The 23,133-nt window shown below is 42.2% G+C and overlaps 2 protein-coding genes across 3 annotated transcripts; both read right to left on the bottom strand.

Annotated features, from left to right (window-relative positions):
- Window positions 1-6,233: 6,233 nt before the first annotated feature.
- On the bottom strand, window positions 6,234-10,516 carry LOC127752827 (cytokinin dehydrogenase 3). Of its 2 annotated transcripts, none has more exons than XM_052278259.1 (5): window positions 9,527-10,516; window positions 9,256-9,383; window positions 8,870-9,130; window positions 8,528-8,790; window positions 6,234-6,902 (listed from the first exon to the last, which is right to left on the bottom strand). In XM_052278259.1, the coding sequence occupies exons 1-5, from the start codon at window positions 10,101-10,103 to the stop codon at window positions 6,545-6,547; spliced, it is 1,587 nt and encodes a 528-aa protein (XP_052134219.1). In that variant the 5' UTR covers window positions 10,104-10,516; the 3' UTR covers window positions 6,234-6,544. The 2 variants fall into 2 exon arrangements, with proteins under 2 accessions (XP_052134219.1, XP_052134220.1); XM_052278260.1 differs by lacking the exon at window positions 6,234-6,902 and adding an exon at window positions 6,936-7,946.
- Window positions 10,517-17,819: 7,303 nt separating this feature from the next.
- Window positions 17,820-22,977, bottom strand: LOC127786067 (cysteine-rich receptor-like protein kinase 2). Its single transcript, XM_052313392.1, has 7 exons — window positions 22,043-22,977; window positions 21,118-21,243; window positions 20,221-20,348; window positions 19,869-20,082; window positions 19,381-19,612; window positions 19,161-19,311; window positions 17,820-18,799 (listed from the first exon to the last, which is right to left on the bottom strand). Exons 1-7 carry the CDS (start codon window positions 22,839-22,841, stop codon window positions 18,488-18,490), a joined length of 1,962 nt encoding a protein of 653 aa, XP_052169352.1. The 5' UTR covers window positions 22,842-22,977; the 3' UTR covers window positions 17,820-18,487.
- Window positions 22,978-23,133: the final 156 nt, after the last annotated feature.

The raw sequence follows: 23,133 nt of genomic DNA, 5'->3' as shown, positions 1-23,133 counted from the left end.
AAATATAGGAGGGTTTATTTGCTTCCTGCTCCAATCCTCTACTTTTCTTCCCTCTCCCTCTTCTCCCCCCTTCCATCACCCTTTTCTCTTAATGGTGATCTCGCGGGATAGGAGGACTTAGTCCCCAAGCACCCATGCTAGATCCTTCCCTGCCTCAAAAAGGATTGATCTTGTCAATGAAAATTTTGCATAGATATAGCCAACATTTTGACTATTTTTTTTATTGTTTACACCCAAATATAGTAGCAAAATTGCAATATTATGAAAATATTTTAATTAACAAATCAATTTTATATGAGAAATCTATTAAGCTCCAAATATATTAATTAATGGTCAAACTTAAGACCATGACTTCACAAAGACTATAACATGCTTTTTATAACATACTAAATAAGAGATTTTGATATTTTGCTTGCACTGTTTATCACTCGTCTTATTAAAAAATTGGGATGGATCTTTTCGCAGATCAATTGATCGATCACACCGGCTGTCCGGCCGTCCCACCGTTACAACCTATAATTATGCAGTTTAAATTTTGTACTAAAATATACTCATAAGTGTAGCTTATACAAGTATCAAAGGTATGGTATTTGTAGTGATAGAAAGTTCAAACTATATTCCAACTATTTCAAAATATTACTTGTCATTCTAGTTAACTTTATTTTAAGTCAAACATTTTTTTTATCTTTGATCATCAACTTTTAAAAATATGTCTACTCTTTTTAACTTAAAAATATGTCTACTTTAACAACATAATGAATAAAATTTGTACTTGTAATGCTGAATCAAAATGTAAGTGTTACTATGTTAAACTATATGAAATTTCTAGATTTCAATGATAAAAATACAAATGTTTAACTTAGGATAAATTTAAAACGAGGGTGTACCTTCTCCATAACCTTCACCCATCTCGCACCAATCAAAACCGATATATGAGAATTTAGGGTCCCTTTGAATAACAGAAATAAAAAAATAAAGAATAGAATAAACACATGTTTCTGATAGAAATCCAAGTATAAAATAGAGAATTGCTAGATAAAAAAATATAGGATCGACCATTTGATTGGAGCCAAAAAAAAAAGAAATCAGATGAGAGAGAGATTCAAAGGAAATGTTTCAAGTGGTTTGAGCTCTTACTAAGTTTACCTACAGTGAGCCATTCCATAGGAATTTTATATGATTTTGAAAGCTTCGATCATTTGTATTAAAGGGCTAAATGTAAAAAATTCCTATAGGATTTAAATTCTATAAAATTACTACATAAATTCTTTGATTTAATGGGCTCTTAAGTTATTTTTCTCTCCTTTCTTAACCTCCGCAGTAAATCTCTTCTCCCGGATCGAAATATTACCTGTCAGGGACCATCCTATCCCACCTGTCCCCAAACTAAACATATTGAAAAATAGGTTCAAACCAACCTGACCCATCCCAACCCTTTTAACCAAACGCATGCTAAGCATACAAAACTCAACATGCAAGCATATAATAATTATGGCCATGTTTGGCATGAATCTAGTTCCCAACTCCAACTTACTTAGAGCTGGAGCTCTGCCAAACAGTACAGATTCTATATTTTTTGGAGCGGAGTTAGCAGAGTTGCTCCACAGAATTGTACTACAGGGGTGGAGCTGGGTTTTTGCTGCTCCACAACTCCACTCCACCTCCAAAAGATCCATTACAATTTAATTTTTTAGAGTATTTACACAAAAATGCCACTCAACTACCCCATCACACCTCCTCTCCTCGCGTTCTCTCTCCTCCTCCCATCTTCCTCCCGATCTCGACCGCTGCGGGCTGCGGCGGCGGCAGCTGGGACGACGACGGGCGGCGCACGCGGGACGGTGCTCGGGTGGCACACCGCAACGGCAGAGTCTGCGACGTCGGGCGGCGGTGGCCGGGACAACGCACGGGCGGCGCGCGGTGCGCGCGGAGACGACGCGCGGCCGGCGACGCGCCTTGGGACGACTAACACTTTTCTTTCATTTTTTTCATTTTTTTTAGATCTAGAGCTGAAAGCTAGGCAAACACTTTTCAACGAGTCTTCAACTCCAACAGGAGCTAGCTCTCACTGGAGTTAGAGTTTGAAGCCCTACCAAACATACAATTTATTTTATTCTAAACTAAACATATATATATATATATATATATATATATATATATATATATATGATAAATCATCATTCTTAAATCATTTCTATAATATTTTAATCTAAATTATTTTATTATTTTTTATTATTTAACATATATTTCGGAGGAAGGCGCTTGGCTTCATTTTCAGCGCTTCATCTAGTTTTAGAAATGGCTAGTAGCTAGCCCGCATGCATATGCATGCAGCTCCTGACGTGGAGCCCCGGTGGCGCTGCTCCCCACCGGGCTAGCGAGCGAGAAACGCCACGATCATGATCGTCTCCGCTTCTGCTGCCGGTGTTGTCGCGTCGATCGCGACTGAATGACGCGCCACGCGACGAATGGCGCCTCGCGCTTTTTTGGAGTACTCGAGATCGACAAGTGAAGGATCGGTCGGTCGGTGGTCGAGCTGCTGCTGCTGCCGCCGCTGATATGATGCTGCTGATGCTGCAAACCTGCAGTGCAGTGCAAGTTGGCGATGCGGTGGTGGTGTGATTTTTCATTTCACGGGAGGGAGCAGATGGATTGGGATTGGATGGGGGTGGGTGGGCGTGTCCGAGGTGGTGCAGGGGTGACAGCTGCCGGGTGGAAATACTGCCTGCTCTCGGACTCGCCGTGCCTGATCCTATGTGCCCGCGTTCACCACCACATCGCATGCAAATTAAACTGCTACACCCTGGGCTCCTGCATCTCGTTTAGCTTTTGCTTGTGTGATGGTTGTCTCAGGGTGGTATTTCCTGATTATCTTAAGTGGTATCTTTGTTTTTAAATAGGAGTAGATGTTATTATACGAATACATCGACGGATCCAATATTTTCATTTTCGAGTTTTAATCCCCTGATATAGTGTTGCTCCTTCTCAGTGCAATGCAGCCGACGACAAAAAAACACGTAATCACGGGAGTCCCTCTTCTCTCACAAGGGCGTCACATGATATATGGGAGCCGTGGCGACCCAAGGAGACCGTGGTGCTGCCGCCCCAAATCTAGGCCTTCCTTGGCTAGATCCAACGAGGAGCAGTTTCGCGGGCTAGAGCAGCGATAGTGAAGACGGCTACATGGCCCCCCTCAGACGAGTTGGACGGTGGCCAAGGCATCCAAACTTAAGGAGGAAGCGGTGCGCCGGCGGCCAGATCCGGATCCAACGTCCTTGTAGCCGGATCCCGCGCCCCAGCCCTGTGGATGGATCCGACATCTCCACGTCGGATCTCGCTAGAGTTGTTGCGCGGTGGGGCGTCGGCAGGGGGAGGCCCACATGGGCACTAATGGGGAGTCCCTCGCAATTGGCGGCAGTGGACGCCATGGCGGCTAGTGGCAAGGAGGTTGACGCAAGCAACAACAGTGGAAAGCCACGATGGCTGGCGGCAACGAAAGGCTCAGACCACAGTGGTGGCGTTGGGGCCTTCTCCCTGGGTGCATGGAGATGCAAAGGGGTTGCCAGGCAGAGCGCTAGCATGTGTTGTGGAAACCTCGACCATAGCTCCGGCATGCATGACGACGGCGAAGTTTGGTTACGCGCCGGCCCGTGTAGCGACATAGCAGGCATTGTCCGATGGAGTAGCTGCCGAATTTGGGGCCCTGAGCTCAAACTCGGCCGTATAGCACCGTCATCGTGGGCAGCGACGACGGCGGATCGCCCTCTATGCCCGATACCTTCTCATCTCCTTGGAGCTCCTACCCTTCTTGGCTGGTTTATCGGTCGTAAGGAGCTCCATGGTGAGACGGTGAAGACGGCAGCAGGAGAGGAAGGCCGTGGTTGCCGACATGTAGCAGTGGGCGGTGATATAGTCACCTCTCCTCCCTTCCTTGGTGAGGAGATGGAGGTGATGGCATGCGAGGAAGGCTAACTAACCATTGTAGTGCAACAATGGTTGGTCGCAGGTTTAGTCGTGGTCATGGTCGTGCCGGCGTGTAGCATTGGGTCATCATGGTTGCGCCGGCATCAGATCGATCATATGGAGGCTAGCCGGCAGCGGGGCGTCAGTGTTGTGGCGGTCGTGTGTTGGCTAGGTTGGTGGGTGGTGAGGTAGCAACAGAGAGGGGTGCATGCAGGTTACAGGCAAGCCAAATCCTGGGCCGGCAGCGGTGATGCCTTTGGGCACTGCAACCCTCTTGAGGGCGTTGTCGAGGTGCCTCTCTCCCCATTTTTAATGGGATCATATTCTAGGTGAAAACCTTATCCTTTTGGGATGAGCGATGGCAGTGTTTTTAATGTCGTAACCTTCTAGGAAGCGTTATTTTTAAGGGTCTTGGTCATGGTTGTGTTTCCTTACGGTATGTTGGTGGTGTGGGCACGTGATATGATGTGTTTTTCTTCTTTTTCTGAGTATAGCCTTCTAAGACTATAATCTTGTAATACTTTGCTTCTTTCAAAGTCTTCATATAAAGATACATAACTCTTCTGCGTATCCTCGAAAAATTACTATAAGAATACCTCAAGTCAAATCTCAAAACCTTAATTCATTAAATGATGTAAGAATTTGGTACAAACACAATGATAAAACATGTGTATCAAAGACTGTGTCAATGTTCCAAGCGACAAATAAAAACACAAAGGTAGATAATTATATCAACTTAATTTATTTGAAATAAACGTCACCTCTATACAAAACCTATCACCAATATTGGGACCACTCTAATCTCCTTCAAAAATCTGCTCACAAATGGTTAGAAGCATGGCCATTTGTATAACGAATTATTCACGTCATAGATAAACGCCAAACATATCATATTTCTACATTGCCACTAGCAAGACGGAGTGCACTGGACACATACATTATGTCCTGATCTTCATATCTTTTCTATTTGAATCCAGATAAACAAGCTTCAGTACTAATCACTCTACAGCATTTGGAGGAAACCTGCCAGCCATGGCTGTCGCACCCGCACTGTGGCGCACAAAATCCACCCACCACAGGCGATGGCTGGTCCTGAGAGCCCTTTCTCCCTCTCACACCGAGGCATTGAATAAATTTTTGGCAAGAAACCAAAACAAAAGATCTTCCAAGGTACGACCTCAAATCTCAAGGGCATCCCCATTGTCTTCCATGCTGCCGCTTTCGAGCCTTGTACTCTCTGCTCCCCCTTGTCCATTTCTTATTCCGAGAACAGTGGCCGCAGCAGCAGCAGCTGTAGCTGTAGTAGCTGGCTAGCAACTTTTTTTTTTTGCCTCTTTGGCTTTATGGATCTCGCATCACTTTCGAAATCCATGCAAATCTAACATAGCCCGAAAAGGCTAATCAGGGAGGGGGGGGGGGGGGGGGGGGGGGATTAGCTTAAGCTAGACAACGTGTTTTGTGATAATTAATCGGCGAAAAGGCGTTTGATAGGGGGAGGATTGGGTAATAAAAGGCTAGGTGACTAGAAAGGTTAGGATTTGGTTTCGGTATCGGCTTTGGTGGGGAGGAGAAAAATGTAATCGTCTTGTGGTGTGGATGTAACTGTGTTGCTGCTACGTGTTGATCGTCCCTTGATGTTGCCTGCACCACTAGGCGATTTTTATTAGCTGCTGGCTGGTGGATTGTTCTAGCCTACGTCTCTTTACCGTTCATTTCTCGTATGAATGTAATAGCTGGCTTTTCATATCAGCTAGTGGTGTGTTTGTGGATACAGTACAAGATACTAACATGCCACTTATGGAGTCGTACCGATGAAACATCAAAATCAATCGACGTATCATGCACAAAACCACAATAGCTCGCATCTTAACGCTGTTTGGTGGTAGAAAAGGGGAAAAAAAAAAGGGAAAACAGAAAACGGTTCCACTGCGAAAAAAGTCCGTACACGATTCAGAAGTGTGGCACTCCACTGTCTTTACACTTCCACGACCACATCTTTTTTTGGCAAACAAACCGCTTGACACATAAGTGCGGCGGCATTAGAGAAAAAACAGAGTACTTACGAAAGGGGTCGCAACACTACAATCTGCACTAGCCCAACAAAAGTAAAAGTTGGTTAACTAAAGTGGCGTCGGTTTGTGCGAACAAATCAAACGAGCTAAGTGCAAAGCAATACTAATGGCGTCACTGATACTAATGGCGTGGAGTGAGAACAATGGCAACAACAATTAATACTAATGGCGCCAAAGATCGAGCATGGAATCCAGATCGAAATAGAATCGCTATCACTATCCTTTCGCCCTAGAGCTGTTCTTGCTTCCTCAGCCTGTACAAAGTTCCAAAATTCCCAGTGATGATGGTGATCACCACCACCGAGGATCCGCTCAAAATCAACCCCCGCCCAACCACATCAACCAACCAAAACGATGCCGGCCTCAAATCGAAGCAGAAAAGAAAGCTATCGAAAAGAAAGAACAAGATCTCCCTCCTAGCCTCGCCTGCCTATCCTATGTCCCCCTCTTATTGTACCACCAGCTGTCACGGCACGGCACAGCACAGCACTACACTGCACTTTCTCGTGTCAGCTATAGCTTGCAAATGCGCCATTGCTGCTGCTGCTGTCCCTGGGGAATATACCCTGGCCTGGCCCGAGGATGCACCTCGGGTCGAACCGGGCCTTGCGATCGGCGAACCGCTCCCACCGCCGGCCGAAGTGGCGGCGCCAGCCGGCCGGGGTCGGGTGGTGGGCGAGGTACTGCTTCGCGCCGAGGCCCGACGCGGCGGCGCCGGCGAGGCGGCGGTGGCGGAGGAGGAGCTCCTGGAGGCAGTGGTGGGAGCACCCGTCGTCGGGGTTCGCCGACCGGAGGATGCCCACCGCGTACATCACCTGGTCCGTCGACCCGGAGTCCGGTAACACGACCGACGTGTTGGTGTCCCACCTGTCAGTGAGAGGCATAAATAGTGCAACAATTAGATGATATCCCAGCATCTAACAGAGTATCAGAATTATTAGAAATGAAAAAAAAATGAGCAGTACAAGATAATATAGCTGACATTCAGTATTAGTTCAGTGTATTCTGACTCAAGAGAGGTTTGTTTTAGTGTTTGGGGGAGTGAAGTCCACATTGGTGCTGTTAAATTATTTCAGTACAGTGAACATGAATCTTTTGTTAAGGTTCATTGGTTCAACAAGATTAGAGCTGACTCTGCCTGCCACCAAGAGTAGTTTTAAACCCCCCTTGCAGATAAACTTGTATAAACTTCTTGGAAGGAGGATCACATTACAAATTCTTTCATCTGAGGTCAATGAGATCATAAAACTTGTTTGATTTTTAACACCGCACAGAATTTGTGCCTTGTCAACATCACAACAAATAGTTTGCCGATAGTCAACATTAGTTCCATTTGACCTAGATAATTATTTATCATGGGCTGGAATAAGCATATTTATCTAAGCACAAACAAGCCAAAGTATCGGTATGCTTTTCATTGAAGTCAAAAAACTAAAATGTAAGAGAGATCAAGTAACTTCTGTTCCTATATTCACTGTTGCTACTGAACAAAGGTGACCAAACTACTCTGAAAAGTAGGATGCCACTGATTAAGCTATTGCTTCAGTTGAATCATAATATGCTGATGATAACTGGCATTCTATTTTGAGGAACCCATAAAACATGATACAATTCGTAATCAAGCAACAGTCTACAAATAAAGTCGCTGTAGCCATGTAGGTGTGGACTTTCGACCAAAAAATTATTTTATGCAAACATGTAACTTTCCAACAAAAATAAGCTGCCACAGCATTAGACAAACTAACTGCCTAACTTATCGCATATTCCCATTCTTGTGTCCAACGTTTGGATGAAGCAAGACTGAAACTTATCTGCTGCGCTGAAAGCCTAGGCAAGAATGGATCCCCCTCAGGCCCCAGCCCTCTTAATATGTGAAGAGCAGAAGCTTTACTTCTTACCACAAGAACAGACCTAAGCGGGACCAACAAGAGAATACTGATGAAGTAATGATACTAGGGCTTTAGAACCTAAGTGGGACTAGGCAGAAGGATAAATCAAACATCATTTATTAAAAAGAAAGGCTCTCTTCCTGATATCATAAATAGCTGGATGCTACCAAATCATAAATAGATGACATTAACATTTACAGAATCGATGAGAACACACTCAAATCATAAATGCTATGAAAAGAGCAACATATGTTTCCAAAGAAGAGCAAAAAGACGCCCCACACTGAAATATTAACCTAATCAGGCATGTAAATATCTTCTACACTGGGCAGTTGTAAAATTGAAAAAAAATGGACCAGCATATTAATGCCAAAAGGGACTAATACTATAACACAAAGGGGCACCACGTTGGATAATGCAGACAAGTACTTGTCCTACTAGGACTGCTTGGCAGCTAATGTTGCTGATCATGAAAGAGAGATCAATTAAATAACCAATAGATAACCTTTTTCTCACAAATAATGCTTCCACGCATTGCTGTGCCCTCATGTTGGCATATCATAATGTGAAGCCTATTTAGCATTAGTGGGCAGTACTGCTTACTTGTGTCTGAGGAGTGGGTAGATGAGGATGAGGCCCTCGAAGTTATCCGGTGAGATGCTGTCCATGAGCAGGTCCCTGAAGTCACTAATCCCAGCCCTTGGCACGAACATGTTCAACCATGGATGGTGCACCTCCCAGAGCCCACTGTTCCTAAGGCTCATCTCCTCCATCCTAACCCTGTTGAGAAAATCAAAGTAGGACACCTCCACGCTATACAAGTGGGATGCTATGTGGCTCATCTGCCTTGAGATGACTTCCACGACCTGAAATAGATGAAGACTTGTTAGATCATTACCATGACTTGATAAGTTCACAAAAAGCAGAGTAAATTTTGGAGCTTACCTGTTCCACATTGATGTTCTTGTTCTGGTAATCGTGGACAGCAAACTCTATGCAGTAGTAGATCTTAGGGTTGTTCTTGGTGCCAAAATCTGGGTTGAAGTCAACATTTGTAGGGAAGGCAATGGAGGAGCTGTGAAGGGATTGCTCATTCAACACGATGAAACCTTCCACATAGTCCACCAAAACCGGCATTGACACCAGCAACTCCTGGTCTTTGGTGAAGGTGGCGAAATCATCATAGAAGGCTCTAACCCACTTCACCTAAAATGAAATTCCAGATTTGTTTAATTATATATATGCGTGTCAGAAACATGACATGCAGAAATAATGGTTAAGATCATATAATAATATACTAATATGCAAAGGACAGTTCTAAAGCTGCATACTTTCTGTGGAGCTTCCTGCAGCAGGATCCTTGCCCTAGTAATGATGCCGAACTGCCCAAGGCCTCCAAGAACAGCATTGAATAGCTCTGCATCCTTGGTGGGTGAACAGGTCACAATCTCACCCCTGCCTGTCAAGCAAAGAGGAACAGAAAATCTACTGCCCATCAGTTAAAAGACGTTGGGCAAGAAAGACGTTAGAGAGAGAGAGAGAGAGAGAGGCAAATATAAGACCTTATCAATATTTTTTAATGTTTCATTATGCATCTCTCACCTGTGACTACTTCCAGCTGTAGAACATTGCTAATCTGAGGTCCATGCTTGAATGTCTGCCCACTGATGCCAGCATTGGACAAGGTTCCACCAATGGTGAGGTAGAGGTAATCAGTCCAAGACCTTGGAGCCAGCCCAAGCTTCAAGCTCTGCTCCAGAAGCTCAATCCACATGATTCCACCACCCACATCAGCATAAGAAACATCTCCTTCTCCTTCTCTTCTGTAGAATTCAATCTCAGAAGGCAAGGAGCTCATCTCCACTACAATGCCATCAAGGGCCTGTGCCTGTCCATGGATGGAGTGACCTGCTCCCCTGGCTGCCACCGTCACCTTGCCAAGAGGTGAGGCAGAGAGGAAGCTGAGAAGCAGGGATATATCCCTTGGAGCTTGGGGCTTTAGAACTGCAGATGGGGAGTGGAAGAGGATTCTACCAAAGTCACTGGATGCAGTGGTGGTGGTGGGAAGGAGGTTCAAAGGGCCAAAGTCCATGGGGCTCTGTATAAACTTGTATGGGGAGCAGAGAGAAAGGATGAGGATGAGCAGGTTAACTCTTGTGCAGACCATGGCAACCTCCATGGTGTTGGAGTAGTGATTCTTCCTCCAGTTGTTTCTTGCAGGAATATGGAGGGTGGTAGAAGAAGAAGAGGATGTGTGTATATTATGTTTGCTGTGTCACCACAATGTGTTGTGTTGGGATGCAGCTTGGAAGAAGGGATCAGAGAATCATATGGCTTTGTTCTTGCCTTTTAGGCAAAGTTGAGGGGATGAAGAAAAGGATGGGCAGGGAAGAGGGTTCTTAAAGGAGGAGGAGAAGGAGAAGGCACTCAGTGATCAGCTGATGAGGCTATGAGGTTTTGAAAGGGGTTTCATGAGGAAGAGGAGATAAAAGGAAGCACTAAAAGACTAAAGGAAGAAGCTGTCACATACCCAAAAAAAGGTCACCATGTGATCTTCAACCCCTCTCTCTCCCCCCCCCCCCCCCCCCCTCCTAGGAGCACTAGCTCTCTCTCTCTCTCTCTCTCTCTCTCTCTCTGAAGGGAAAACAGCTGAAACAAACCCGCACAATATAAATGAGGACAGAGGAAGAGGACAACTGGGCAAGTGCATGCCTGCAAGCAAGGCTCTCCTGCCAAAGGAAAGGAGCAAAGACAATATAAGATCACACTGCACACACTCTCTCCTGCTTCCGAAGACTGTACCAAAAAGAGGTCCATGTGATTTTATTTTCATCAGCTCGATCTCACCTTCTCTCTCCCTCTCAACTCTCTATACCAAGCATGTGTTGAATACATGCAAACAGCCAATGGAGAAGACGATCATACTCAGATTATTGAGCTCACAAGGAAATCCGGATTAACCTTTACCTTTTGCTTCTCCCGGGCTGTTCTGATCCACATCCACCAGTCTTTTAAGGAGAGCCAATCTCCATGGCTCCTCCTGTTGCCCTTGACCACCGATCACCAGTTGGGCCTCAGCTCTTAGATACCCAAATCTTTTGCAGGGTTACTGTTGTGTAATACTGTTCACAGGGTCCCAGGCTCACTGAAGAAGATTGGCCACCACCCATGCCAAGGAGGATGCCCACGGATTGTGTGGCTGGATACAACTTAACAGCAAGCGCAGAAAACCTACTCCATTTGTTTCATGAAGGAGATTAGATATATATAAATATAGAACTGAAGACAAATATGCTTACTTGTCTTGGTGAAGTTAGAAGGTTGGTGCATTTCTCTGATATAAAAAGAAGTCCACTCATCGTCAAGTAACACCACCATAACCTAATGACAAAACAAAATTTGAGTTCCAGATCTTCAACAAAAAAGAAAGAAGGTTTCTCTACCTTATGAATTTGATGATGCGGCAAAACTTAGCTGACTCATCCAGGAAATTGTTTATCTACTTTTTCATTCTCTGCCAACGTGCATTGGAAAGAAGCATGTTGCTATTATATATATGATTAGTTTTTCTTATCCCTATAGCTACTTTTCTTTTGATAGAAAGCAGTTGACATTTCCGCACTTACGATATTAATTCTCAGGCTTTTTGTTATGTTTAGGAATTGCGTTGCAACTGCAGTTTGCAAGAAAAAAGAGAACCTTACAATATGTTATCTTGTCTTCATTCGGAAGCAATCTGCGCCAAGGGAATATAATCTAGTTGGGTCATTACCAATGTCAAGAATAGAATCGTACAACAGTATCAAATAGCTGAAATGTTTGCCATGGATGAAAGAAAAGTCTTTTAAAAGAACAGACCAAGTATCAGTGGAGATTACGTCCAATATCCCACTGAGCTTTTACAATGAAGAGTAACATTACATTGCCTACCGGAATACATCAGCACATACTGAAATCATTATAGAAGACATAAACCTGTAGTCAATATTTTGTGCAACTGCTCCAAGCAGCACAATATTTTTCCTTTAGAAATCCCAAGCTAAGAAGAGCTTAAACAACTAAGGAACATATACTTAATAATCATATCTCCATTCCAAAGTTTCCAAGTAAAATAAGATACGGCATGAGCTTGATGTTGATGTGTACCCTAGTATTGTCTATCAAGCGCTTGAGAATAATTTCATTGCCATCGCATATTGCAAATATACCTTAAAACTTGCAAACCAGCCACTAACTAAGCAAAGCCAAGCCGTCCAAAATTAGTGCTGTAACTGTGTAACCTGCAAATATCTAGAGGTGTGACGATAAACCGAAAGCTTGAAGAAAAGAAAAACCGCACAAGGCTGTTAGCATCCTATCCTAGTGACCACATACATATAGACCAGGTCTCTCACGTCTGATATCTTTGGCCTATGCATGATCATCAGGGTCAGGGTGCCATCATGCAATAACAAAATGCCTCATTGCCGATTGAGTGGAGAGTACACTACATGATCTTCCCCAAGATTTGAGACCCAAATGCAGAATCGCTTTCCTTCTCCAATCCATGAGCTCGTCCTTGTGGGAAAAAAGGAAGAGAAAAAAAGGTGGGCCACTAAGTCGTTCCTAGATCTCCCTTTTCCTCCCCACTTGCAAAGAGCCCAATGACCTCATGAGATCCCCTACGCCATTGATGAACACAAATCTGTATGGAAAAGAGCAGGCACACCCTTTCCACTGAGTCCCCCCCTTTAGTTTTTGGAACTACTTGGTATTGGGAGGATGAAAAGCCATGGTGTGGTTGGGCCCAAGGAGATTCGGGCTTTATAGCCTCAGGACACTCGCCGGGCGCATCATCTTACATATGGCTGGTAGAGTACAATGGTGGTCCTGACCTACTACTAAAGCTCAAGTTTTCATGCCAACAGAGAGCATTGCATTGCCTTTTCTCCCCTTCCATAGTGTGCATGCAGTGTGACTGTGCGCCACTGAAGAGAATACACCAATGGAATTTGGTGGTGCTAATGGACAAAGCTATTGATTGTCCAGGAGATGGCAGATCAAAGATTTCCTATTATAATGCATAAGGAATAATTCCTCAAGACAGATTATTCAGTTCTACCAGTTAATAATTTATAGAAGATAAAATAAGCTTTTTAGAGCAGAACAGTAGGATGCAAATAAAGTATGCATGGAAACAAGGGGATATGTATGTGATGGTATAAAACAGATGCAAGCGTCTATGAAGCAGTGTGAAACAGTCTAATACCTGCGGTTCTTTCCAACTGCAGAATGATATCCCTGTCAGCAGCATGAATTTCACAGAGAGAGACTTATTTCCTTGGCGCACGAAGGAAGAAAATTCCCTGGCAAAGATATGCCAATGATGTCACAGAAAAGTGGGAATAGATGTCCCAATTTTAATGATATATAAGATAATGGGACCACTACAGAACTATTCAGTAATAGGAAGACAAAGGGGACATAATATAAAGGTGCCTTTTCTTGTGATGACTGCACTTGATCAGCATGAAAGTCTCAGAATCAGCTCAGTCTGAAAAGGTTTGTGGCACCGGTGATTGCATTCACTAAAAACATTTGCAGGGTCACACACCTACACTGCACATCTGTTATATCATATCAGAAAATCTGGCAAAAACAAGTTCCCTTTATTTCACGTAAGTACCCTAAATACGTAGTCTGAAACACATAAATAATAGAGGCAGAACCTTTTCCCATGCAAGCACACCATGTACGGGTGGAGAGGGGAAGGAAGCAAAGAGGATCAACATATATAGACATGCCGTATTTTCCAAATGGTCATGCACTCATGCTTCTTTGATGACATGTTCACCACTTGCATGATTAAACAATTAGAAGCTGTCATATACTTCATCAGATGGTCATGTCCCACTATTATCTTTTGATTTTTATTTGTTTAAATTAGTTGTTGTCTCATATTAGGCCATTGCCCATGTTGCCACTTATCTCCTTTTCACTTTAGGACATTTCTCATAAATCCAATTTGGCCAGGCTTTAACGACTCTGATAGGAAATGAGCCATCCTTTACCAATCAAGATAAACCCCTGTTTCTTTTGTGCTGATTTCTTATTAGATTATTTGCATTTGATCATCGCCCCCTAAACTGAAAGGACAATCTTTCCTAGTCTGCATGAGCCACCCTTAATAATGCACCCTAGAATATTCATCTCCTAGTTGTGATAATTAAACGGATGACAAGACACATGTTGTTCTCAAGCACGTATGCTGCACAATATTTGCTTACACTTGCAGGTGTGAACAACACACCAATTGTTAAGTACTTATTTCCTCCCTATTTTAAAGCACACCAAGTACAAGGACAGAAGAAAGACAATGCCTGTCTTCTGGTGGACATAAAAACAGCTGTTTTTTAATTGTTTTAAGCACAGCCTGAAATTATGAGGGTAAAATAAAGACACTTTGTCTCACAAGGAAGTAAGGAACATAAATTGGTTATTATCTAATACAAAAAATAATAAATAACGCATGCAAGGTAACGCATAGTTTGTTTTTGTAGCACCAGTGATTGATGTCTAAACATTCGTGTCCTACATCTTGCAATATGTATATTTGTCATTGTACTTGTCTGAGTATTTTATGTTGGCAAACCTGTCATTTCCATGCTTAACACAGATATTAGGCTTTTTTTTCTTGCATGAATGTTCTATCCATTTTTCATATGACATTCTAGACAAAATAATGCCAAGAGAATTAGTTGGCTCCTAAAATACAGGATGCAGGGGTGCTCTTCTTTTCTTTTAGAAGAACCAGACAAAAGTATGCTATTATCTCCATTGCATGCAAGAATATTTTAGAATGCAAATATTGGGCACCAGAATTGACGTCAAGTGGGCTAAAATATCAGCATGTGTGGTGTAGCGGGCTGGAAGCAACATAAAATTTAAACTATAAAAAGAGATGAACTATTAGATGAATGGATTAGCTTTAATTACGACAGTAATTTCCATAAGCTTCAATAACTGTGCCAGATTACCTCCATATGTTCCAGATAATAGATGATCCAACGATCAGCTCAGCCAAGCTCCATCAGCATGACTCATTGCCCCCAGGCCCCAGTTTCGTGACCTCAAATTATTGATCACTTGAATGTAAAATTCTTCCTGTGCTACATGAGGATGAGATAATCAGAAACACATGTAGAGAATCTGCATTGCCAGAAACTGTCAGATCTATATGTGAGATAAGAATGGATCTTGAACAGAAACAAATACGATATGCCCCTTTGTCCCTGCTTGGATTCCATCATCTCTGCACCCTGCATGTACCCCACAAGTCATATTTTTTCCAATAAAAGAGAAGGCAGCTCAAATCCTGTCCTAGTCTAACACAGTTTTAAGTAATGTAATTTCAACATCACGGTGCAAATCATTCATCTTCATGCATAAGCACTTCTATCGAGTTGCTGCAATCTGATATAGAAATTTTATCTTCATACAGAACGTTAGAACAAAAAGACAAAAAAGTCAGTAAAGATTTATTAGAGACAGGCAAAAGCAATTTGGTCGGTGAGATCACAATGTAATTGAATGAAACAGCCACATGATCACAATCTAATAGGCCCCAGAAATCAGCACCGCATCAGCAGCACCTATTATTGTGGTTCCTAATTTTACCAATTGCTGATTCTTATGCATACTTCAAAATTCTAGTTGATTCATCACTATGGTGAATGGCGGTAGTCCTGAATGATGAAATTTATGCGGTCCTTCCTAGATTACCAGTTCACTTGCTGCCAATAATGCTGTGTAAATGAAACAATAAGCTATTGAAAAATGGATAGACATACTACATAAGGTCTTTTATATAGAAACTATATAAGAGACATGCTTATCTTGCACCATTCATTCAGGTTGAAATGGACTCAACTGTGAATTCCATTAGCCCAGATATTTCAAGTTATTGTACTAAAGGATATTAACACCTTCCTGCAACAAGCGCTTTTGCAGATTCCTCATGAGACTTAGCAGGTAAGATCAGAAGCTGCATTTCACCCAACTTGGCCCACTTGGCTAGGTTTGGATGGTGAGCCCAATAAGACTGGGCAAAATTAAGTCATAGCCATCTTGGAACAAATGAACAAAATCAGTAATACCAGTGGAAATAATCTTACTATACTTCTTGAAAAAAAAAGAAAAACATTTCATGAATGTTTTCCTGGAACAGATGCCAAAGTTGTTGCTAAGAAAATTTCCACCTACCACAATACGAACTTTACAGGTTTCGTGCAAATTCATAGGTTTGTACTTTGCAGCACTTTGTCATTAACAGAGTAAACATAGATTTAGTGCAAAGCAAAGCTTTGGCCTAAATATGTGGAACAGGCAGGCAGGTGCTAATGCAACAAAAGAAGAGAGATAAAGGACAAATTTAGCAAAACATGCCTGTTGGACTTCTGTTCCTTTTCTCCTACAATCTGTATATAACCTAAAGAGTTTACCTACAAAATTTCAGTTTGCCTTTCCACGCATTTAGTTTACACACCACATTCATGCATGAGGATACTTATAAGTTCTAACTTCTAAGAAGTCAGGAATATCATACGAAACAGACATAAGAACAGACCATGACTATGCAATCTTGTCATGAGGTTCGCTACCAAATTAATTACATCATACAGGTTTGTTGTTAAGCTCCCTCTATAACCAACTGTAATCACAAACAGTATCATAACCAAGACAAAAAATTACTAAGACAGTTGCGGGTACATACTACATTTGCAAACCTATTGTGTAATATTGTACCTAAAAAATTAAAGGTTCCTTGTGGTGTCTATTTCTTTATTTTGACAATCCAAGCTGGACTCCCCATAATCCTGTGTAAGTATAAAGGTTTTGTATTTGTCCTTCAAACTACATATCTAAACATAGAAAGACAAAATATATAGATAAAAAAACAAAAGACAATTTGTCGAAGCTGCAAAGTTATTAGAATACTTTCACATATCTGGCAGAGACATGGATACTGAACAACTAAAGGGTTCCTTCCAAGGTGAATGCTGTTCATATATTCTGGAAAAAAACATAAAAAATAGGATTCTTATTGTACGGAACTTTTGTTTTTGTCAAAGCAACTGTAAAACATGAACTTAAATTTTGCAATCCTCATGTGAAAACACATAAATTTAAATAAATGTTACATCTCTTTTAAGACCACATAACCCACATGTCCCCAAAAAACAATAACTTCACCAATATTACACTATACATCTTTAGGTTGGGACAGCAATAGTAATCACTTGGAGTGATACCAGTTTTTTGGAATTTATACATCATATATCTGATGTTTGGCAAGTTCTGTATTCATGTTATACTACTACATTCTTACTACTCTCTATTAATAAGCAATTGTTTCACTAGGCTCCTAATTAAAAAAAAAAGAACATGATATATGCTCTCATTCTTATTTATATACATTTTCTGATGCTGAAAATTCTGGAAAATTTCATCTCAGAAAATACAAAATGTGCGTCATAAAAAACCATTAACAGTATGAACTTCGTCAATACATCACAGAAAATAGCTTATACAAGTATACTACAGAAGGCTGCTTTCCAGATTCAAATACTGAACATAATTGTGATAGAGTGTCCATGGCAGGCAAGAAAGCACTGTCAAATCTGAAACTCATTGGTCTGAACAAGCCTAAATTTAACCATAGATAGGTTAATTTACCTCAACAACCTAGTACGATAAACAAAATAGAGAGCAAACGGTCAATGGTCATGGTAGTCACTATCACCTTTTCTCTATAATTGTCAGCGGGATATATATATATATATATATATATATATATATATATATAACAAATTAATATATCTCAAACAAGAGACCCATGGTGGAACTATTTACTGATAAAACAGAAAGGGGTTTAGTATGATGGCAGGTGATCTGTCTACATCAAGAAACAATGTGGGAACAATTACAGTTGATGAATTGTCTCCATCAACCAATAATATGATAACAATTATACTGGTGTGCATCAACTTGGATGCTGCCATCTCATTACTGTCTGTTTGTTGTCTAGTAAAGCCAGTTTATGTGGCACACACAAAGGCAAGGGAAGAAAAAATGAATTAATCCACAGAAATACATAACAGTATAACAGTATGCGATAGAGGAATGGTTTATGTTCAGCGGCGGCCTCAATTCTTGAACATGTAATTTTCAATCATCAAAACCTATAGTTGAATATGTTTCCTGTTTAGAATCAGGTGAATACGAACTAGGATGACATAAATATCAAGGCAAGTTTTCAAATTTTCACTCAAATATGATCCGAGCATACAAGGAGTGCAGTGATTTGTCTGAGAACAGTTACAAGGACAAATGCTATGGGACTCATAGTTACATGGACAAGAGAGAGAGAGAGAGAGAGAGAGAGAGAGAGATTTCAGATGATTTACACTGTTTTTGTTTATGCTCACAAGTAAACATCCACTTGTTGCTGCATAAAACAAAGATACAGATACAAATATAGAAGTTACAAAAAAAAAGAGAAGCACATCATATACAACTTTTTTTTTACCTGGCTGAATACTGTGTTATCGAAATAGTGGCCTTGGATGCAGAAGATGAACTGGAGGAGGATGTTTCACCTCGTACTCTACTTATTGCATCAATAAAAGTAGGCCTAGTGGGCTGGAACTCTGAAGAATTTTTGGTCAGCAACAACACAACTACCTCTGACATCGTTGGACGTGAAGCAACAGCTGATTGAGTGCAGAGAAGGGCTATCTGTATTATTATTTTCACCTCTTCAGGATTATATTCTTTTGGGTCTAATGATTTATCCACCAATTCAATCAAGTTGTTGTTTTCATAAAGCTTCCAGGCCTGTACAACAAGCAGGCATGATCAAAATCAAGCCGCCATGTAGGAAAATGCAGTATGGGTAGGCACATAACAAAATCTCAATACAGTCACTACAAGAGGCATTTTCTTCAAACTGAAAATGAACAATTCAAATTGTTTAGTCCTGATCTTAACATGGACCAATTTTGCTTGGGAATAACTTTATCAAAACTGATACTTATTATAGTAAAAGAATAGCAAATGCATTCATGTCACCAAGTTAGCAATGCGTAGGAATATAACCATAAGCACAAGTAAAAGACAGGTAAGGTTGTATGAGAAAATATGCAAGCAAACTGTGGTATGCATACAAGAGAAAGAAAGTTTTTAGAAGAACGGATACCCATTCAAGTAGGTACTGGCTATCAGGATCCAGCCTTGCATCATTGAGCTTCCTGCCACTTATTATTTCCAAAACGACAACACCAAAGCTGTATGTGTCAACCTTCTCAGAGAGTTGCCCATGGATGGCATATTCAGGAGCTGTGTAACCCCTGCTTAAGTGAATATAATTAGAAACACGATATATGTCCCTAAAGCAATATTTTCATCTTCGAACTTACAATGTTCCTGCAAATTTAGTGCTGAGATGACTATGATCATCAGGTAGGAGCCTTGCTAAACCGAAATCAGCAATCTTTGGCTGAAACTCATCATCAAGAAGAACATTGCTAGATTTAATGTCACGATGTATGATGCAGACATGAAATTCTTGATGAAGATATCCAAGGCCACGAGCCATGCCAACGATGATGTTAAATCGTTGCTTCCAATTAAGCGTACCACGTTTATCACCTGTTAAGATAAAACAAGGCCATTGTCAAAAGAGAACGTAGGTCAGCACTATCATCTTAAGCTAATTAACTGCAGTCTGAACTTGATCTTTAGCAAAGCAATTCCCCTCTTAAACTACATATAACAATAGGAGTGTCTAGTAATAGAAGTGTGAAGTCAAATGGAAATATCAAGTGCACCAAAAATATCATCCATATATCCAACAAATGCACAGAAAATTTAAACAACATAAAGAAGAAAGAACTGAGAAGCATACCGAAGAGGAACTTGTCGAGGCTTCCATTTGCCATGTATTCATAAACAAGCAGGCATTCCGAGCCCTTGCTAGAGCAACCAAGAAGCCTGACAAGATTCCGATGATGAACATTGCTAATCAACTTCACTTCACTTTCAAAATCTGCTTTGGCCCTGCTAGTTTCCATCACTGTCAACCGTTTTACAGCTACAGTTTTTTCATTTTTCAGCAAACCCTGTCACAAATGGATTTATTTTGGCATTTAGTACAGTCAAACAAATCAATACTGATGATCAGATGTTCTTGTTCTATTTATAGTTGCATCTTGTATGAAAATCTATACAGATGATTCAACAGTTGAAGATTGCAATACCTTAAATACATCTCCAAAACCCCCTTCTCCAAGTTTGCTTTCCTCACAGAAATTATTGGTTGCAACCTTCAGATCTTGATAGTAAAAACTTGTTGGACCCTGCAGTTCTGTTGCTCCAAGTATATCTCCTAAAGAAAAGCAGTCAGAGACAGAAACAAGATCGTGGTTCCTTTTCTTTCCAATTAACCCTCTATGGAAAAATGTAGTTTGCAAAACTTGGTCATGGTAACTTTTTTTGTTAGTTATTTAACATGTGGAATTGATTAAATTTGCAAATGCAAAACAAATGTAGATGGATCTTTGCTTGATTCCAATACATTGGGGAACATGATGTACACAAACACAACTTCTCCCTACACCAGTTGATCAATTTTTGCCCTTATTTTGAAATGATTGCTCCTTTGGGTAACAAACAAGTGATTTTTTGGACATTGACAAATTCTCCAAAACAGCAAATAACTTCTGATTTTTCAGGACATCGACATATTCAGAAACCATGATAATTAATATTATGCAAGTACTTTTTCAAGACAAAATTAAACATACCATTTTGTGTGTGTCCGATCTAAATGCACCTAACGATATTGGTATTGGTAAATATAGAAGTTGACTTCACATGCCACAAAAACATATCAAGAATTAAAGGCCTTCAACATTGAGATCCTGAAAGCATGTGTTGAGAGGGGGAAAAACATGGCCAATATCCTTCGTGTATGACTATGACCTCAACTTCCTAAAGTAGATTAATTTCACAAGTTCATGAAATGCATCAAATTAGTTTAGATGACACGCCTACCTGATCTTTGACCATGCTGCTAAGAACATGTTGAAGAATTAGACATGAACATAAAGTTTAAGTCCAAGAAGGTGGTATACTTCACAAATATAGTTGTTTACCTCTACGAGGCTTCAACAGCTTCCTAGACCGCCAGGTCCACAAGAAAGCTAATAGACCAAGAAGGAACAGGAAGGCCACACCTCCTAAAATTCCTCCTATGATGGCTCCTTTCCGATCTGATTTCCCTGCAAAGATCATTCAGGAAGAGCTCTGAACTGAAGAGCTTTGAACATGAGGCATAATATTTTATTGACTATGCTTTGGTAAACTTTGTGTAATACATTGCTCCCCAGGTGAAATTCTACATTAAACTGACCTCAACCAAGACCACTCCCTGAAAATAAACTGCTTTTAAAATTTAAATTCCTGACAGCAGAAGATTTTCCTGAAATGTATAAAAATGGACCACGGCACAAAAAATAAAAAACAGCACACATCTATTTTCTACAGCATTGCAGAACTATTTTACCATGTAGTAGGACTTATTTTACAGACCCACAACCAAAATCTCCTTGTCTAATCCATCCATCAATATGACACATGGTTCTTAGACATAAGCTTTCACTTGATTGAAATATCCTTGCAAAAAAGAAAATCTCATTGTTGTTGAGAAGTTGTCTTCACTTGATTGAAATATCCTTGCAAAAATGAAAATCTCATTGTTGTTGAGAAGTTGTCTGCTAAACATTAAAAAATAGACTACCAGAACATCTTTGCTAAATTGCTAATATCAGGCTAATGAACGTTGAAGCAGAAAACCGGATTTTAAGAATGAGCAGAGAATTATTTTGTAACGTGTCAATAAATTATACAGCTTGTATGTTCAAACTGAATAACAAATATGTACGCGATTGCAAACGCATGGGCCTAGGCGCCTAGTATAAAGCACATTAGAAAAAACTTCTCCACACACTTCATGAAGCCTTTAGGTTAAACAATTCGTGCAAACCATGAAGAAATGATACGTAACTTAAGTGAACTCACCAGATCGCAAGTATGGCGCCAGGTCTACGGTCGCATTCGCGGGGAAGAACGGCTTATCGGAGTACCTCATGAAGCAGCCGGCGTCGACGGCGCGGCCGTCGGAATTGGGCGGGCACCCGTCGATGTTCCTCGCGGCCACCTCCAGGCACTGCGCGCAGCCACCCTCCCCGACCGTCACCACACACTGCGCCGCGGCGTACACGCCGGCGCCCGCGGCCGCCGCGGCGAGCCCCGGGGCGCGAGGCACGGCAGCCACGAGGTCACCGACCAGCCCCCGCGCCGCGTCCGCGAACCCGCCGCCGGCGACAGCGGAGCCGTTGCACACCTGCGTGTTCCCGGGGAGCGTGGCCTGGTCGAAGAAGGCCGCGCTCTCGTACCTCACGACGCAGCCGTCGAGGATGGCGCGCCCGCCGTTGGCGGCGCCGCAGGCGGCGCGGAGGCGCGTGGCCGCGGCGTCGAAGCACGCGACGCAGTCCCCGCGCGTGACGTAGGGGCGGCACTGCGCCATCGCGAACGCCGGCGCGGCGGCGCGCGGCTCCGCGGCCGTGGCGAACCCACCCCCCTCACCACCACCACCAGATGAGAGGTTGGCGCGGAGTTCGCCGAAGGTGGAGTTGAGGGCGGCGAGGAAGGCGGCAGTCGGGGTCGCGTTGTACTGGCTGCACCCCAGGTTGAGCAGCGTGGCCTGCGGGTCAGCGGCGGCGACCGGAACCCACGGGGAGGCAACCACCACCACAAGCAGCACCACCACCACCACTACCATAGCCGGCGCGGGCAGGAGGCGACCCATTCGGCGCATCGCCGCCGCGGTGGCGGCCGCCGGCGGGTGGAGTGGAGTGGAACACGAGAAGTCGGCGCGGTGAGCGGCGCGCGTGGGAGGGTGCAGTGATGGGGATGGATTTTGGGTTTTTGGCCGGATTGCGAAGCGAGGAAGGAGGAAGTGTGCAGTGGAAGGAGACGCGATTGATTCGAGGAGGTATAAATAATGGGAGGTTGACATGGTGGGGACATTGGCATATGCTCAACTAAATTTATTGTATTTAATCTTAGGCATATTATAATTTTAGTAAATACTAGTGTTTGATTTTTCT

This window comes from Oryza glaberrima, chromosome 10 (assembly GCF_000147395.1).
Source record: "Oryza glaberrima chromosome 10, OglaRS2, whole genome shotgun sequence".
In the NCBI taxonomy this organism is placed as follows: domain Eukaryota; kingdom Viridiplantae; phylum Streptophyta; class Magnoliopsida; order Poales; family Poaceae; genus Oryza; species Oryza glaberrima.
Note: the sequence above shows the minus strand (reverse complement) of the source record. Positions and strands in the feature narration are given on the sequence as shown.

Excerpts from the sequence above, each read along its gene's own strand:
- LOC127752827 (XM_052278259.1), bottom strand. The coding sequence starts at position 10,103 with ATGGAGGTTGCCATGGTCTGCACAAGAGTTAACCTGCTCATCCTCATC. Across the intron at positions 9,384-9,526 it reads ACAGCTGGAAGTAGTCACAG|GCAGGGGTGAGATTGTGACC; the intron begins GTGAGAGATGCA and ends TTTGCTTGACAG. Across the intron at positions 9,131-9,255 it reads TGCAGGAAGCTCCACAGAAA|GTGAAGTGGGTTAGAGCCTT; the intron begins GTATGCAGCTTT and ends ATTTCATTTTAG.
- LOC127786067 (XM_052313392.1), bottom strand. The coding sequence starts at position 22,841 with ATGCGCCGAATGGGTCGCCTCCTGCCCGCGCCGGCTATGGTAGTGGTG. Across the intron at positions 19,312-19,380 it reads ACTAAATTTGCAGGAACATT|GGGTTACACAGCTCCTGAAT; the intron begins GTAAGTTCGAAG and ends TCACTTAAGCAG. Across the intron at positions 18,800-19,160 it reads GCCAGTACCTACTTGAATGG|GCCTGGAAGCTTTATGAAAA; the intron begins GTATCCGTTCTT and ends CTTGTTGTACAG.